Source organism: Centropristis striata, chromosome 9, assembly GCF_030273125.1.
Source record: "Centropristis striata isolate RG_2023a ecotype Rhode Island chromosome 9, C.striata_1.0, whole genome shotgun sequence".
NCBI lineage: Eukaryota > Metazoa > Chordata > Actinopteri > Perciformes > Serranidae > Centropristis > Centropristis striata.
Window position 1 is genome coordinate 24,608,865 of NC_081525.1, and position 17,813 is coordinate 24,626,677.

The following is a 17,813-nucleotide window of genomic DNA, read 5'->3' on the forward strand; positions in this document are numbered from 1 at the left end:
TATCCTATCTTTATTCAAGAGCGTAGATTTTCAGTTTGAGAGCATAATTTGTCTTTCTCGTGCTCAGATTTGTTCTCCTCATGCTCACATTTTGCGCTCGCACTCAGATTTCTGCTGCTTTCTTTCAAAATGTGTGCGTGCACTTAAAAATCACATGCTTGTGCTCACATTTCTTCTTCTTGGACACAAACATTTTGCTCGCACTCAAATATGTCCTGTGCGCGCTCAAATCTAAAGTCTACGCGCTCAGATCTCAACTCTGCGCTCTCAAAACTTTTGTGCTCGCACCCAGAACACGCACGTCCTCTCAGGTTGAGGTGTCTGCTCAGAATTAACCTGGTCCCGCCCTGCGCTGTGTTTTGCGCAATTTACCATATTAGCCAGCTATTTGAATCGTCACCTATTTAAGACGCAGCATATTTATGTAGAATTAATCTTAAGTAGTCCTAAAAAGAGTTATCGTAGTTTAGATTATATATATATATATTTTTATAACAACAGCAACATTTAGCAATGAACTTACTTGAGGTCTTTGGCCATCCATCTCGTCTCCCATTCATTCGCTGCCGCGCTCCAAATACCGCTCAAAGTCTCCTTCTTGTGAAAGCATTACCAACATTAGCCTAATTACGCGCTCCCTGGCTTTGACCCCGTAAATAGGACGGTGATACACTGCATTACACGCACAAATGTTATCCTCAAATCATTATCATCATCATAGCGTATTTTTCATTATACCTTTTTAATCACGTAGCCAAGTCTATTTACCCATCATCTCTTGTTAAACGTTTCAATAAGAGAAGCAGCTGGTTACACGGATTGTATTACTGTTACATTAATTTATCAATTAAAAATTTAAATCATAATAAGACATGTAGCAAGAGTGCAGCGGACGGGATGCGAACCGGCTTCCCATGGTTTAAAATGCAACAGATGGTAGCATCCTTCCCCACTGGACTATCGTGACACCACTGTATGATGAAAAATAAAAAACAATAAATGTATATATATAAATAATAATTAAAAAAAAATATATATATATAATCTAAACTACGATAACTCTTTTTAGGACTACTTAAGATTAATTCTACATAAATATGCTGCGTCTTAAATAGGTGACGATTCAAATAGCTGGCTAATATGGTAAATTGGTGTATTTTAAGAGAGAAGCAGTTTTACAAACAGACCATATACCCGCCCCAACGGAGCGCTCAAAAAGGCGAGGGAACGCACCCAAGACGGGGCCACAATCTAGCTGTCTCCCTATTGGCTGGTGAAACACACTATTTTAAGCGCAGGGCGGGACATCGTTCAGTCTGAGCAGACACCTCAACCTGAGAGGACGTGCGTGTTCTGAGTGCGAGCACAAAAGTTTTGAGAGCGCAGAGTTGAGATCTGAGCGCGTAGACTTTAGATTTGAGCGCGCACAGGACATATTTGAGTGCGAGCAAAATGTTTGTGTCCAAGAAGAAGAAATGTGAGCACAAGCATGTGATTTTTAAGTGCACGCACACATTTTGAAAGAAAGCAGCAGAAATCTGAGTGCGAGCGCAAAATGTGAGCATGAGGAGAACAAATCTGAGCACGAGAAAGACAAATTATGCTCTCAAACTGAAAATCTACGCTCTTGAATAAAGATAGGATAATTCTTCCATACTCGATGACTTCTCGTCCAACAACACCACTTGTCATCCAATGTACTGTATGAGCTTTTTCCCCTTGACCATCCCTTCTCTCTGCACGCTGCTCTGAGGAGAAAGAAAACAACTTTTACTCCAGTGACTCGGACTTCGATGACGAGGAGCCCAAGAAGTTCCACATCCAGATCAGACCGGTCGCCAGCAGCGGTCGCAGTAACCCCGCCGCCACAGAGAAAGAGCTGAAAGCCACGGTCGGGGCGCTCACTCTGCCGCCAAACAGAGGCATCCGGCAACAGGTTGTGTTTGTTTCGGTGTTTCTGTCATGATCTGCTTATTTGTCAGGAGCACTCTGAAGACATTTTTACCAAGATGCAGAAATCTAAAACTGTGTGGTAAATATTCTTAACGCAGGTTCCTCTTACTCAAGTATTCACGGTAGGGATGGGAATAATCAGTTGATGATTAATGGTCATTAAGAATTTGATCGATTACGTGGAATTTTTAATTGATATGTGAATTTTTTAATTTTATCTCTGACTGCGTATCAGTACTAACTGAACTGAAACACAGCCGAGTGTTCAGTTCTGCGGCAATACGTGAATAAGCCAATGAGCTGAGAATTAAGTTGGATGAAGCTACAGTTTCCAAATTGAAAGTTGCAATAACAATTATAAAACACACAGAAACACAAGAGTATTAATTTGAGCAAAACTAGCTTACTCTATCAAACCTTACTAGCATGAATTACTAGATTTAATTTAATCCAAAACGTATTTAAACACTAAACAAAGATTACTGTGAAAACTAGCCTCATGCCTCTTTGGGGGCTAAAACATAAAACATGAACTCCTTGACATCATCTCAACAGAATAATCTCACCTGAGTTACTTTTATGATCGACAGGAAGTCTCTTTTCATCCTTTCAAAATAAAAGCGAACATTATCAAAACAGGCTTTTGCATAGTACTGTACATGTATGCATTTTTTAAAACATACTGGAGTATGTTTAATAACATAGCGATGAATTGATTGTTAACGTAATAGATGCTCGAGTTGGCAGGGTACTTCCAAACATCCATCCCTAATTCCCTCATCTAGATCCATTCTCTAAAGAGGCTCTGGATATAGTTCACTAGATGGACCTCATTTTAAGAATATTTACCTCAAATACTGCATCCTCGAGGTTAAGAATGAATTACCATGCTCAAATCTAAAACTGATGACCAAAATGTCCTTAAAAATTGTAAAGTATTCCAGAATAATCCAGAAGCCAGCAAAATTCTGTAACATTGTTCTTATTGTAGTTGAGTCACTGAGAGACGGATTTATTCATTGTTGACAGTAAGAAAAATATAAAATAACACCTCCTTACACGTCCACTGTATTGACCAAATCTGTCCTCCTTGCTTCACTTTCAGGTGTCCATGAAGCGACATCTCTCCAGTAAGTTAAGTCAAATGTGTCTGAATCAGTTTTTAAGCATAGTTTTCATGTGCAACAAATCTCTGTCCTGCACCATAAAATAATATGACATATACAGTATGTTGTAGTCTGTCTACTGTTTGTAAGAGTACAGACATCTGTAAGCTGTTGTGTCTCTGCAGGAAACTCGAGTACAGCAGGAGGTCGCACAGAAGAGGGTGAAGGTGCCTCTCACAGGGGTGAGTCTGATATCTATCTATCTAGCTGCCAAGCTTTTCTGTTTATATATTTCCTAATAGAGGCGAAACATTTAGTTAGTTAACAGTTTAGTTAAAGTAAGAGTTTCATCATTACCCACATTCATAAAGACAGTCAGTAAAAACACTATATTATGACATAAACATGAACTACACCACAGAATTAAAAAAAAGACTAAAATGGACAATAAAACATAAATTTAACTTACAAATGCACCAAAATATATTTATTATAGCTAAAACTATTATCTCTAAATACAAAACTGCAAATCTATTATTATCCACATATAGAGGATTTGTGATCTCTTATATCTCAATAGTCAATAGAGTAATCAAGCAACAGAAGATGATATATATTTGATTTGTCACCTTGGGCTCTGGGAAGTTGTAATGGAATTTTTTTCAGTGTTTTTCCTAGGGTTTTGCAAGACTTAGGTCCACATATTTGGGAGTTGGGTGTCCACCCTCAAGAAAATTGTATGTGTTTTCAATAAAAAAGAGGAAATGCATTATTATTATTATTATAACCACATCTGTGAACCAAACCCAAAATGCTTTTACAAAACTTTGCTGAAACTGTTTACTGGGGACCAACTACAATCATTAGATCTGGAAATAGTAATTTAGTTACTTTTGATGCTCTCCACATTCATTTTACACTCAAACAGTCTTGTAAAGGTTCTGTTGTTTTAAAGACGAACAGATGATTTGATTATGAAATGAATAATAATCAGAAACAGTTGTTAGTTGCAGCCTTAATTTTCTACCAATTTACAGTGCAACAACTAATTATTATCATCCAGCATCTGTCATGTTACCTATCATGGAGATTTGAAGTTTATATCCTTTTATTTGTTTGTTGTTGTAATTCGAAAAGGATGAAAATCATTTCTCACACACACAACCACCTCTGTAGGATTAAAGTGATTATTCTCTGTGCAGAGCCTCTCTACCTCCGGCCTGTTTAGCCCCCGTGTTTCTCCTCCAGGCAGCAAATCTCTTCGTTGGCTGACCTTGCATGAACAGCCACCCTCCATTAGTCACACCCGGCCCTCTGCTCGTGCTCCACAGCATGTTTTATCACCGACGGGTTCGTTAGCCAGCAGAAGGTTAGGCCAGAGGCTACAACCTGCTGCTTCACAGCAGCGGGGAGTCGGTCTCTCCCTCTTCAGTCCAGAGATGGCAGGATTAACGATAAGCGTCTAATTAAATCGGTTGTTCTGCAGTGGCAGCAGCAGTGCTGGCTGGAGCTGAGTGAGACCGGGCTAATTGCTGGTATTTATCTCATAGAAGGTAATGGCTGATGGGTTTTCCCTCGTGGCGCCCTATCTCAGTCGATCTCAGCCTCCCATCAATGCTGTGACGAAGTACATCGAGCTGCTGATTAGTCCTGATTAGGGAACATCCTCTGCAGTGAGTCATGGATCTCATTGTGTGTGTGTGTGTGTGTGTGTGTGTGTGTGTGTGTGTGTTGTCTCGTTACAGATGGAGAGCAAGAGGGCCTACGCAGGTCCACCTCCAGTCCCGATCACAGCAGGTGAGACAGCTCTGCCCTTCACATGTCCTATCTGTCTCTGAGCGGGGGGGGGGGAGAGAGACAGAGAGATTTGGAGGTTAAATTGCGTCAACAGTGGCCTTTTCAGTGGTTTGAAGCTCTTCAGGTTCCTCCTCACAGTCACCATCCCTGTTTTATTTTTGTCTGTCTGCCGTCTTACCTCCATCACTTCACTTCTCTCACTGTTCTTTCCTCTGTCTTCAATTACTCTGCAGCTCAGACAGACCACCATTTTTTTTAACTTGATTTTAGTTGTTCTTAAAGGAAAACCAAACCAGAAAATAGACCAGTAGATGCAGTAGATGGAATATGTGGTCAAAAGTCTGTTGACTGTCCTAAACATATGTGGTCTTATTGCAAAATCATTCATCTGTTGCAATAACTGGCTGCAGAAAATTTCCTCCCATTCAGCCACAATAACATGACTGATTTAAACACTGATGTTGAGCGATAAGGTTTGGCTTGTAGTCAGCATTCCAGCATTCCTTGTTAAAGTATGTTGATACCAGCACACATTTTCTTTTGCACTCACAGTTTCAGTTGAAGCGCTTGATCTTGAGAGAGAATTCAGTTTCGTTCAAACTTTGGCTCTTTTCTCAGCTCCATACAGCTGGCCAGTCACGGTGTGAAATGGGAGTGAATGTCAGATTATTGGTTCGATTGAAAGTTACAGAAATGGTCGGACACAGAGGGAGAAAGACAACCTACACATAAAAAGAAAAAAAACCCTCAGGATTCAGGGTTTAATTGCTGTTTTATTCCCATTCCCTACAATCTTCACAGTCCCCCAATTTCCTCTTCTCTCACTTTCACCCACTCTTCTGTTATCACTCAATCACGTCTCCTCCTCATCACTCCTCCGCTCTCCCTGATCTTCTTCCTTTATTCCCTTCACGTTTCTCCACCAGGTTGAGTTCAACAGCGTCGGGTTCAGACAGTCTGTTCGGACCTCCGCTGGAGTCGGCCTTCAAGTCCAAAAGCTTTGATGGTCGGGAACAACTCAGAGAGCAGAGTGCTTTTGGTGCCTCTGAATGTAAGTTAACTGTTCTTTTGTTAAAAGATATTTTCTTTGTTTATGTCTTGGTCCAAATATAAGACGACATCCCCTTTTTCTAGCTGCTGTTGGTAATGAAAATAAACACTATCGGACTAGTCCAGGTGGATAAAATCCTCATCCTTGAAGTCTTATCTTTTAAGAGAAACAGGGGGAAAAAAACCTTAATCCCACATTTCTGTAGCGTATCCAGGTTTGTTCTCACGCTCTCAGCATTTAGCATTTTTATTAGACTTTTTTCCTCTTTTTCTTTTATAAACAAGATTCAAGACTTCCAAGATTCAGACTATTTACAGGGCAAGTGCACAGCAGAACAAAATGACATTGCATACCGTTCACGAATGTAATGAAAAATTGCCAATTAATTTAAAGTAAAGTGTTAATTATGTCAATCACGTACTGTACACAATCCAAGCCAACAGAGTAAAAATAGAATTGAGCTGCACACATGGGTTAAAATTGTAATTGTAATTGTAATTATAGAATAAAATCTCAACCAAGCAGCAACCTCAGTGCCTTTTAAAGTGAGTAGTCAATGAGGAAGTGCCTGAAACCTGCATTCTTTCTAATGGCCAGCAGCGGTGACTACACTGGTTGCAAAAAGAAGACGATTTGTATCGAAGTAAATAGGATTATGACCCTACTCCTCACTTTATTTGTTACATCAGTAAACATTTTCATAATGAGTTTATGGTCTCAATCGTTAGTTTTCTTCAAAACAACGAGATGTTTACTTTGTAAATTATGCTCCCATTTAGAGTGAAATAGACGATAAAACAGGGTATGCATCATGGCGTGGCTTCCGTATGACTGACAGGTCGCTTAGTCACAGTTTGTTCACTTAAGAATGTATTGTTCAGTGTTTGGTTGGACCCAATGACCTTCCAAGGCACAAAAACAAAACCACCGGGTTACAAGGTGGTGACTGCGTCCACTGCCATCATACAGTCTATGACAATAAAAATTGGATAAAACGGCAATGACACAGAGGCTCCCCACCCCGACACACCCACATGTTCAGTGGCTGTGTTTTAAATTGTAGTTCAATGAATAAATATTAGGCCACAATCAGAAAGGGCACATAAATAAACACAAACACTACGTAGTTGCAGCCAAGTCGATTGGCTTTCTTATTTAATCAAAAGTGAACCCCCAAATCTGAACAGATGAATGGTCGGATGAGAAGAACTTAATCTCCTCCAAATAAAGACAGGAAATCACATTGAGTGGATGTAGATTTTCATTCTCTCATAATAAGCTATAAAGTTTTCTTGGTCTCTTGTGGCTGTTTCAGAGCAACCCAAAACACTGAAGATGAAATGATGGAATTAAATATTACCTCCAAAGCCCATGAAATATTTTCTTTTCTTTTCTTTTTTTTTACATTTGTCCTATGATCCTATTAAGGCCTTTTAAAGTGAACTAGCTGAAGTCTGCATCAATGGAACAGTCTTTAATCCTCCGTCCCCTCGTCCCAAAACTCATCAGATAGCTTTGAACCAATTTCCCAACTCAGAGCCTGCTGTAGATGAAAAGAACAGATTGGGATATCAGATGTTTACAGGTGGTGATGTGAGGAACGCAGTCATAGGAAGTGTGTCGGAGGTTACGTGTCAAACTGCACAACAGACTGCTTAACAACATTTTTAACCTGCAGGAAACAAAAGGAAAGACTGTGAGGGAGGTTGTAGCTGGATGAAAGAGGCAAAAGAGTTCTCTGCTTGTGATCCTTTGAACTGTGTTTGTGAGGTTTTGCTCCAATTAAAGAGAGAACACCTGCCTTATGAATATGTAAATGAATAGTCCTTGAATTTAATATGACCTCCACTTTTCCATCAGTAATTACATTTATTGTTGTCCCAGTAGTAATTTTATTTTATTTTGAATTACAATTTTGGGTTACAGCAATTATTTATACATGTGTATATATATAAAAGATTATCAAGGTTAAATTATTATTTGTGCTGATTCCATTTCAAAGGGATGCTCTCATACTGTCTTTTGTCATAAATCTAGTGACTCTTTTCCTTCACAGCAGAGTGTTTTCACACATTTGTGCTGAATTACTGACTGAAATATGTTGAATATTTATCAGATTCACCAAAATGATGAATATGTATTTAGGTTTGTGTTTTTTCAGTAGATTGTGGCGGTGCACTACAATTTATTTAATCCCATTTATTTTGGTCTAATTTATTTTTATTAGTTATATATTCAATATTTATGTTGTTGTTTAGGTTATATTTAATAGTATTATTTTATTTATATTTGATGTCTATTTTATGAATTATCTATTTTTTCATTTATTGATTACATCACATATTATTTATATTATTCAATATATTAGTTTATTATTCATTCATTATATTTAGAGTTCAAGAAAAGTAAAGAAATACTTTTTATGTTGTTTTAAGTTCAATTAATGCACAATGTTTCCAGTAAGTCAATAACCACAATCTTAATATTGACCAAAACAATCGTAATCAGGATTTTTGCAGTAATGGAGCAGCCCTCCCTGCTGGTATCAGTCCCCTCAAATCTTGTACTGATACTCTGTAATGTGTTTGTCTTGTGTGTCAGATGCTGCGTTCTCATCCGACTCCTCCTCGCCAGAGAACGTGGAAGACTCTGGCCTTGACTCACCTTCCCATCAGCCCCTGGGGCCCTCCCCTGAGCCGGTGGGCTGGGCGGCCTGGCCTCCTGTGTCACAGAGTAAAGAGCAGACACAGACACTGGGACGACCTGCGGACCCTTTCCTCTCTGCTTTGCGTGACCCGTCCCCTGGTCGGAGTCCTCATCCGCAGGACGACCCCGCCAGCGTCTGGTCCGTCGCCTCCTCACGTCCCTCTCGTGTCCCCCCAGATATGGACCCCTCGTCCATGCGGTTCCCTGCTTTCCCCCAGTCCCTCCCGCCGCCTGAGATGGAGTCATCGGTGTGGAACTGCAAACACATCCCCCCCGAGGACCCTTTCCTAGCTGCGTTTGAGAGGACTGTCACCCAGGAGACTTTAAACCTGTCTGACGCCTGGGCGCGCCCACCGCCTCGCCCCACCCAGGAGGGCAGGGGGATGGAGGTGCGAGGTGATCCATTCACCATCGCACTTGCAGACACTAAGACACTCCCAACCTCCTCCTCCTCCTCGTCTTCATCATCCTCTCATCGTAAAGACAGAGACAGGAAACGAGACCGGAGCCTCCCACCTCCTGTTACTTCTGATGACCCGTTTGCGATCACGATGATTGGCAGCCCAACGCACCAGTCATCGCTGGCTGCAGCAGCCGGGTTGATCCCTCCTCTTAGCAGCAGTGGTGGCATTGGCGCTGGTGGGGGTGCTGGTGGATCAACAAACAATAGGCTGGTACTGGATGCTAATTCAGGCTCTTTGCCCACAGCTCAGACCAAGAAGGAGCTGATGCACTGGAACTCTGTCCACAACCCGTTTAATGAAAGTGTCTCTGGAGGGCTGAGCAGCTCCAAAACACAGGAAGGAGGAGGGAAAGGAGAGGGAGGAGGAGAGAGGAGAAAACTTCGATCATCAGACAGCGAGCCACGCAGGAACGCCCCTCCACTCACGAGGCATTCAGGACCACAGGAGGATCTGTGTTTTTCCACAGATAAAGATCAAGACTGCCTGGATCTGAACACTCAGATATTATGCAGCGTCAGCTCACACAAGGGTACTGGTCTCTTTTTGTCTTTTTTGGCCAATAACATGTTTTCTTCCCAATCATTTATTTTGATAATTTAACAAACATTATCAGAAGATAAAGTCCAGAGAAAAGAAGGGTGGCACGATTAGTAACACAATTATTAGGAATAAATACATATAAATGAAAAAAAACAACCACAGTACAGATAGTACGTCTGGATGTTCAGAGGATCCCGTGTTCTCAGAAAGATATCCTACTTATTTTTTTCAAAATAAAGTGCGCTCTGCCGGTTGTGATGTTCAGAATTAGTTTAAACAAATGAAATGCTCAGCTCCAAGCCAGATGCATTTCTTCTATATATATTATATATGATATATAATATTTTATAAAGAGAATATATATATATATATATATATATACTGCAGCGCAGACTCATAGAAGAGCAAGGGGATCACAGAGACACACAGCTGCCTGTAGTATTCCTGTAATATTCCTATGATCATTCAGTAGCATCCGTGCTGCTTAAAAATCTGCCGCCACTGTGGAAATGTGTGTGTAATAATTTAGCAGAGACATGAGCTTTCTGCAACAATGTCCTTTGGGAGGTGTATATGTGTGTGTGTTTGTTTGTGTGGAGGCAATTAACAAATCACAGACTGGACACATACTTTTATATTGATCAGGAGCCAAACTACCAACGGTTAAATTGGGATACATTGTCATTATTATTGCATTCGAGCAGTTTAATAGAGATTTCTACCTGAAACCTAATCTCTCCATCAAGACAAGCTTAATCATAAATTTAAGGCTTATTCAGCAAAACCTTTTTCTTTTTTCGATAATAGATTTTTTGAAATGCATATTGCCGGCTGATGACAGAAAACTATCCTATTAGCTAGGATAGTTTATGGTGATTAGTCAACTATGCATCTATTTAATCACATGCTGTCAGAGTGAGGATGATGGGCTAATTTTAGAGCTGAAACCATTAATTAATTAATTAATTAATTAGTAAATGGACAGAAACTATTTTTATAATTGATTAATCGTCAAAGTAAGTTTATTGGCAGAAATGCCCACAATTATCTGTCTCTACCTTTATAAAATGGATTTGTTGCTTTTTTGTGTCCTGCATGAAAGCAAACTAGATATTTTTGTGTTTTGGATTCCTGGTGATTTGAACCTTAAGGAAAATATGATATTGCCACTTTTTTGGGACATGTAGACAAAATGGCCATGGAATCATATTATAAAAATGACCATAATAAAAATGCATACATTATAAAAATGCCCATTTCATCATTCAAGCATATCTCTTTCTCAGTAGAGACATAACAATTTAAAGTATTTACACTTAATGCCCATGCTTCTAATTTTGCCACCCTGTTATTTTTTTGTGCTGACCAAAATAATAAAAACATTATAAGTTGTCTGTACACCACAAAGTCTCATTAGCAAGTATATCAAATGAATAAAAATCTGACTTTAAAAGAGCCAAAGAAATCCGACACATCAGATCAAAATAATGTCATAACATCATGAAGTCACACAAATTAACAAAACACTATCATAAATGTGAGGCAGGATTTTTTTTGTTCTCTGTGAAGAATATTCAGACAGGATGCATAGTCCCTTAATTAATCCAAGACAAATTAAATGTTATTAATTTTGTGCCAGTTTGTATTTGGCAGCGCTCTCGTTCAGCTCGTCGCCGGCTGTTCTGAACACGACTTCTGACTGATTTCAGTGGATGTCTGTTTCCTATAATCTTGTTTGACTGTGTGATTTCAGATTTGGCTTTTAGTCACTTTGTGTGTCTCTTTGTGTTTGTAAGGGTCCAAGCACAACTTCAGACAGGACACAACTGAAGTGGTCACAGCTGCTCCTCAGAGAGCGACCAGAGCCAAGAGGACTTCAGGCCGACTCAGCGGCTGTGAGAGAGTGAGTCAACCACTCAGCTGATTTTAGAAATTCATTTTCTCTTAATATTGTGTTGCTTCTTCCTGTGACCAGCGACCCTACAGCTCGCTATGTTGGTTAGTCCACAATCTCCCTGCACTTTGGCAGCCACAAGTTTTGGGATTGCAGAGGGCCGGACCATTACTCTGAACTTAACTCTGCTCAATATTTATTTAATCGCTTTATAAAATGCAGTAAATTATATGGTTTTAATCTGCTACTGGTAAGAATACATGTAATTGTAAGACTATGTTAATGTGGAGTAACTCAAATGTAGCAGTGAAAAACATTTAAAAACTCCAATCATTATCTCACTTTTCCATTTATTTAAAACACCACATACATATAGAGCATGTTTGTTGTGCAGTAAACCAGCAATTTATTATCTTTATGTATAAAGCAATAAGTGTTTTTCACAAGGTAACAAGGTAACTCAGTGTTTTTTTAGCACTGTAATTATTACCTTTTGTGATTGTTCTTATCAAAATTATAAATATCATACATGCATATGCATGTAAAGTAGATAAAAGATAACAGTCCCTATTTTGTGTCAGTGGATGATCCAGTAGGGACATCATCAATATAAAGCTATTGTTGCAAATAATAATAATGATAATCATAATAATAATAATAAACCTTATTTGTATAGCACATGTCACACATGAAATGCAGTACAGCATGCTTTATAAGGAAATTGTCTGACATATACAGAAAATAGGGTTAGAATGCCAACATTTGTGGAAAATAGGATTGAAAATAAAACACTTGATAACAGTATTAATAAGATGAAAATAGAAAAGACAGAATGCATTAGATGGAGAATAAAACCCACTGAATAATAATGATAACTTTAAAATTATTAAACCAGTACCCATTTTTGCAGCATGCAAATATACATCAATAAACACTGCAGCAGCATCAAACCGTCTCTATTCTCTTCTGCTCTTTTCTTTTCTACATCAGTGGTGAAGATTTAAATTTTTAAGACAAAAACTCACAAGGTGCCCTATTTTAAAAAAAATGAGATTTCTGAGACTATAAATACCCACAGCAGAACCTACTTTTGTTTCAGTCCCGGTCTCTGTGTTCCTCCCCGCTGCCGGAGCCCAGCCCTTCTCTCACCTCCTCCTCCTCCTCCAGCCCCAGTGAGTGGGGCCCTCAGGCCAACGACTGGCCGGGTCAGAACCGAGCGCCCAGTCCTGCCAGGGTGGGACAAGCCTCACCGCTGCCCTACCAGCACCAGGACCACCAACAAAGACAGCGCAAGTCTCATATATTATATTTAAAACAGGATGTTTGAAAGTGTCGGCATTATTTATGTTGACGTCAGTATTCAGCAGCGAGGGAGACGGATACACTTAGAGAAATCCTTTGGGAATTTGGGAAAAATCACTTATTCATGTTCTTGCAGGGAGTTAGGTAAAAGATTGACTCTACTCTCATGTCTATTCAGTAAATATGAAACTTCAGCCAGGAGACAGTTAACTTAGCATAAAGACAAGAAGTAGGAGGAAACCAAAACCAAAGAAAAAATCCAGCTCATTATTCCCTGGAAAAAATTGTGTTTTTTTTTTTTGTATGAATGAAACAAACAAGATATATAACGTACTAGCTGTACCCCTTATCCAGGTATTTGTGCTCAGCATTTTACGTGTGACTCTCACAAGCATGTGCTGTATGTGTGCTGTAGGTGTAACCAGTAAAAAGATACATTCTGCAGCACATCTGTTCAGCAAATGGTCTTCATACACGTTATGTGTTCAATGTAGTATGGGTGTAAGTCTTCGGGGTATTTTCCAAAACATTTCTTTAAACTCACTACACTTTATTAACGGCAGAATTATTTTCTTTGTCATCTGCAGTGCACCTGTCCCGAGGTCCCAGTCCTATTTCCCTCAGCACCCAGGAGGCGTGGCCGGTGGCAGCAGCCATAACAGAATATATCAATGCCTACTTCAAAGGCGGACAACACAACCGGTTTGCATGATGCTACTAATAAAAAATAAATTACTCCAAAAATTTGACTTTTAAATTTAAAACTTTTCACACATCAAAGTCTGTTCAGTTGTACTGTATAAGGTCTGTATAAATGATGTCACGTGTGTTTGGAGCTGAAACTACAGTAGAAGATGGAAAATGAAAAAACATCTGGAAGTCAGAAAACTGAAGCCTGATTTGACATAACAAATCATTGTGATAAACTGACTGCGTAAAATTTGGAGGCGCTCCTCTTTAATGCCTTTTTTTTTTTTGTCTGAGGGCTTGTTCACAGAATTACAATGACCTTAATGAGATCAATTTGAACTTGTTTTGTGTTTCCTTTTTTCTTCAGCTGTCTGGTGAAGATCACAGGCGACCTGACGATGTCCTTCCCTGCTGGCATCACACGGATTTTCACAGCCAACCCCAACGTTCCCGTGCTCAGCTTCAGGCTGGTCAACATCTCAAGGATCGATCACTTCCTGCCAAATCAGAAGCTGCTCTACAGGTCAGCCGCCTCCTGCATGTCAAACTTGTTTCTGACTGTGCTGCGATCCTCACCGTCCTGTCTCTGTGTCTCTGCAGTGATCCGTCTCAGAGCGACCCAGACACCAGAGACTTCTGGTTCAACATGCAGGCTCTGCAGCTCTTCCTGCAGAGGGAGGCTGAACTCAACCCTCAGGCCTCGTACTACAACGTCGCCCTGCTAAAGTATCAGGTCAGGAGTTAAAATGCTCATCCTCCATTTTTTATATTTTTTGCACATTTTAACCACTGAAATATAGTTCCTCCCAGTCAGACACACAGTTTAATTCAGGTATTCTTCTTGAAGACCCCATCCAATGAAAATTAAGTGTTAAATGTCGTGATTCTGTGTCCATTTTTTTATGCTACAAGACAAGTCCTGAGAGAAGTAAGCAGTCAACATGTTGAGAGCCATGTAGAGGCAATCAATATGCTCTCAATTCTGCCAACAGCCACTTTAGAATGGAATAGAATAGAATAGAATAGAATAGAATAGAATAGAATAGAATAGAATAGAATAGAATGGAATGGAATGGAATAGAGTAGAATAGAATAGAATAGAATATCTTCATTTGTCATTATGAAATTCATGACAAATTAATTGCAATACTCAGTGCAGGGGTACACAAATATGTACTATGTATAAAAACACAGTATAAAACATAAATAAAACAGATAAAAGAGATTAAAAAAGATAAAAGGGATAAAAATTATGTTTATTTATAAACATTCAGTACTGATGGTTTATTTTACACGGCTGTAATTATTTTATTGGAAACTTTATGCTTCATATCTGTTTTCTATTTCCTTGTAGACAAGTTTCACATTTCTGCCGTGCTATGACTGGATGACTTTGTGCTACTGTTCATTAGAAATGTATTAACTGAACACTATGTCACTGCGTTACTGTAACTAAAACGTTTTATAAATGCCAAAGAAATCTTGGTATTCTTTTAAGATGTAACCAACTATGATGATTGGTACTAAGAAATGGTAAAAACAAGTATTTTCTCGAAAGTTTTTCGCCAGTTATCAGGAAATTATCCCATTCAGTTGAATTTAGTCAATTAATATTACCTTAACCCTCCTGTTATGTTTGTTTGTTCCGGAACAGCAATAACGCGAGCCATGTTTAATTATCCGAAAATGTCAGATACTAAAAAATCCCAATAAACATTGTTTATATTTTATTAATAACTCCATTACTAACCATTTCAATCAATATTTAGTGCATTGGTGTTCTTTACCTCTCAAAGATCATGGTTCAATGAGGATAATTCACTCTTTATTTATAAAAATTGGATGTTAAAACTTTTTTTATGTACAATGGAAAGACCTACATATAAAATGCATGACAATGATTTTTTCCTATATTTTATTTTACACTTTTAATTTTCTTCTTTTTGTGAAAAAATACTTTTAACTTTTTTTATTTTTTTTATTTTTAAACTTTGAAATGGGTCAATTTGACCCGCAACATAACAGGAGGGTTAAGATGCCACCAAGGCTGATCTGGACTATTTATATTTCTTTGTTTTATATATAAATTTTAAAAGTCTCCATTGTTTTTTCAGGTGTCATCTCAGGACCCGGGTCGGGCTCCCCTCCTTCTGTCTGCAGAGTGTCAGCGCAGCGGCACCGTGACCCGCGTGTCACTGGATTACCACTGCTGCCCCGCCACCGCGCCCTCCACCCAGCTCGCCGCTGTCCAGGTGCTGCTGCCGTTAGACCACACCGCCACAGACCTGCAGTGCCAGCCGCCCGCCTCCTGGTGAGAGACGATGTGATAATGGACAGATAATGAGCAGCTTCTGGTGACTGTTGGCTGTCAGTGGCCTGTAACCGGTTTCACAGGAGTCTGCCCTGTTATTTACCTGATTATTATAATCAACAAGGTTATTGTAACGCACAAATACAATTATGAATGAACCACTTAATCAGAATATTTGAACAGAAGGCCACTAAACCACACAGGTGTTATCACAGCAGTGTGTATTTTACACACTGTGTGCACTTAAGGGCTCCATCTGAAGGTTATTTTCATTATTGATATATCTGTATATCTTTTTTTTTTATTATTACTTGCTCAATAAAATGTCAGAAAATTTAAATGATATGATAAAGTAAATGAAAAAAAATAAATAGGGGAATAAATTCAAAGGTAAATGAATAAATATGCTAATTAAAACATAATTTCAATTCATGTCACATTTTATAAAATTATTTATGCCTTTTCTCTAAGTATTATAGTAAGTACATTAAATGGCATATTAGCTTTTTTATTTAATTTTTTTATTCTTTTTTCGATTTTGGCAGCTTCAGTCCTCCATATTTTACATTGTACAATAAAATGAACTGTTTGTTGTTGCTCTAAAAATCACATATATGTTTTGAGTATCCACTAATAATCTGTGGTAAAGTGTCATTTAGGAGTTTGAGGATGACTGTGCTGATAACAGGAGAAAGGTGGAGGAGCAGGTTCGGCCTCGCTGACTCTTTATTTTGCTCTTCAGGAACGCTGAGGAGAGACGGCTGCTGTGGAAACTGCCCAACCTCTCCCCGACCAACCACAGCAAAGGTCAGAGCTCTGCTGATGCTTCTGCCACTCTCTTCTCTTATTTCTTTTACTTTTCATTGAATGAGGAAAGTTTAATAAGAAGCAGGAGAGGCAAACTTCAACACAAAGGTGCACATATAAAACAAGCTGTCAGTTAGACGTCAAGGTGTGAGTGTCTATCATAAGCCGCCATCTGATTCTCATATTTGCCTCCTCATTGAAATTAGAATTATTTTCTACTTCATTTCCTTCTTGTCGGGTTCGCATCTCCATATTGTGTCAGACAAAGGTAGAAATGAGTAATTAAGATCTCTGCACTCCACATCCTCTTCCTTTTTAAACTAAAGTCTGAAGCCATATCATTACCTTTTAGCAGCAGCATTAGCATTTGAACGTGGCAGCTGCACTCATCAACTGACACAAAGACGGGCATAAAATGTCTTTTATTTTGCGTCGAATTGATTGTTGCTCATATTTCACAAAGTCAATGGTGCGCAGATAAGAGGCGGCGTATAAAAGAATCTTTCAGGGCTCTAATTTAAGATGGAAAGTCTAAAATTAAATCAAACGTGAACTTAAAGTTTCCTTCACCTGTGTCAGACACCCACATTTCCCCCTTTTTTAAATTCTTATTCAACTTTTTTTCATCTAATGATATATTATTTGTGTGAAACTGCAACCCTGGAGAACAAAGAATAAGACTTTTTATAGTCGTCAGTGATGGATGGGATGTTAAAATGTTTAGATTTCAAGACATCGCTCATTTGAGTAAATTTGAAGGTGACCATTCTCACTCCTCCCTGTCCCTTCTGAAAAATACGGTTTTCCTGTTTCTTTATCACTAAACTGTTACTTGACATGAGTGTCTGTCAGTGTTGAGTAAGTAATACATTTGTTTTACTAACAGTAACAAGGACAGCAATTATAATTATAATTATAATTATAATAACATAGATGTGCTAGCATTAATTAAAAAAAGGCTGATGAATAAAAAACACATTGCTGCTGATCTGTTGCCCATGTGAATCCATACAAGACAGACAATTCTGTAATTGAGGAGATTTAGGGTTCGTTTCTCCGTTTCTATGTTCAGTTGAGTTTGCATTCGTACTATCACCATTTGGAAAAGACGCAAATGACAACCTTTCTTGTCCTCTCTGCTCATTGTAAACAGTTCAGTAAAAGTTTTGCTGAATTTTTGTTATGTGACTGT

The 17,813-nt window shown here is 38.8% G+C and overlaps 1 protein-coding gene across 1 annotated transcript in view; it reads left to right on the forward strand.

The window, feature by feature from the left end:
* fcho1 (FCH and mu domain containing endocytic adaptor 1) overlaps positions 1-17,813 on the forward strand; it is an 88,117-nt gene that overhangs the window by 67,961 nt on the left and 2,343 nt on the right. The window contains exons 13-25 of the mRNA XM_059340501.1: positions 1,743-1,936; positions 3,059-3,083; positions 3,245-3,301; positions 4,805-4,856; positions 5,783-5,907; positions 8,509-9,606; positions 11,414-11,520; positions 12,611-12,800; positions 13,401-13,515; positions 13,871-14,026; positions 14,104-14,236; positions 15,618-15,814; positions 16,557-16,621. Of these exons, the coding sequence (XP_059196484.1) occupies positions 1,743-1,936; positions 3,059-3,083; positions 3,245-3,301; positions 4,805-4,856; positions 5,783-5,907; positions 8,509-9,606; positions 11,414-11,520; positions 12,611-12,800; positions 13,401-13,515; positions 13,871-14,026; positions 14,104-14,236; positions 15,618-15,814; positions 16,557-16,621 (2,514 nt within the window). The remainder of the gene's footprint in view (positions 1-1,742; positions 1,937-3,058; positions 3,084-3,244; positions 3,302-4,804; positions 4,857-5,782; positions 5,908-8,508; positions 9,607-11,413; positions 11,521-12,610; positions 12,801-13,400; positions 13,516-13,870; positions 14,027-14,103; positions 14,237-15,617; positions 15,815-16,556; positions 16,622-17,813) is intronic.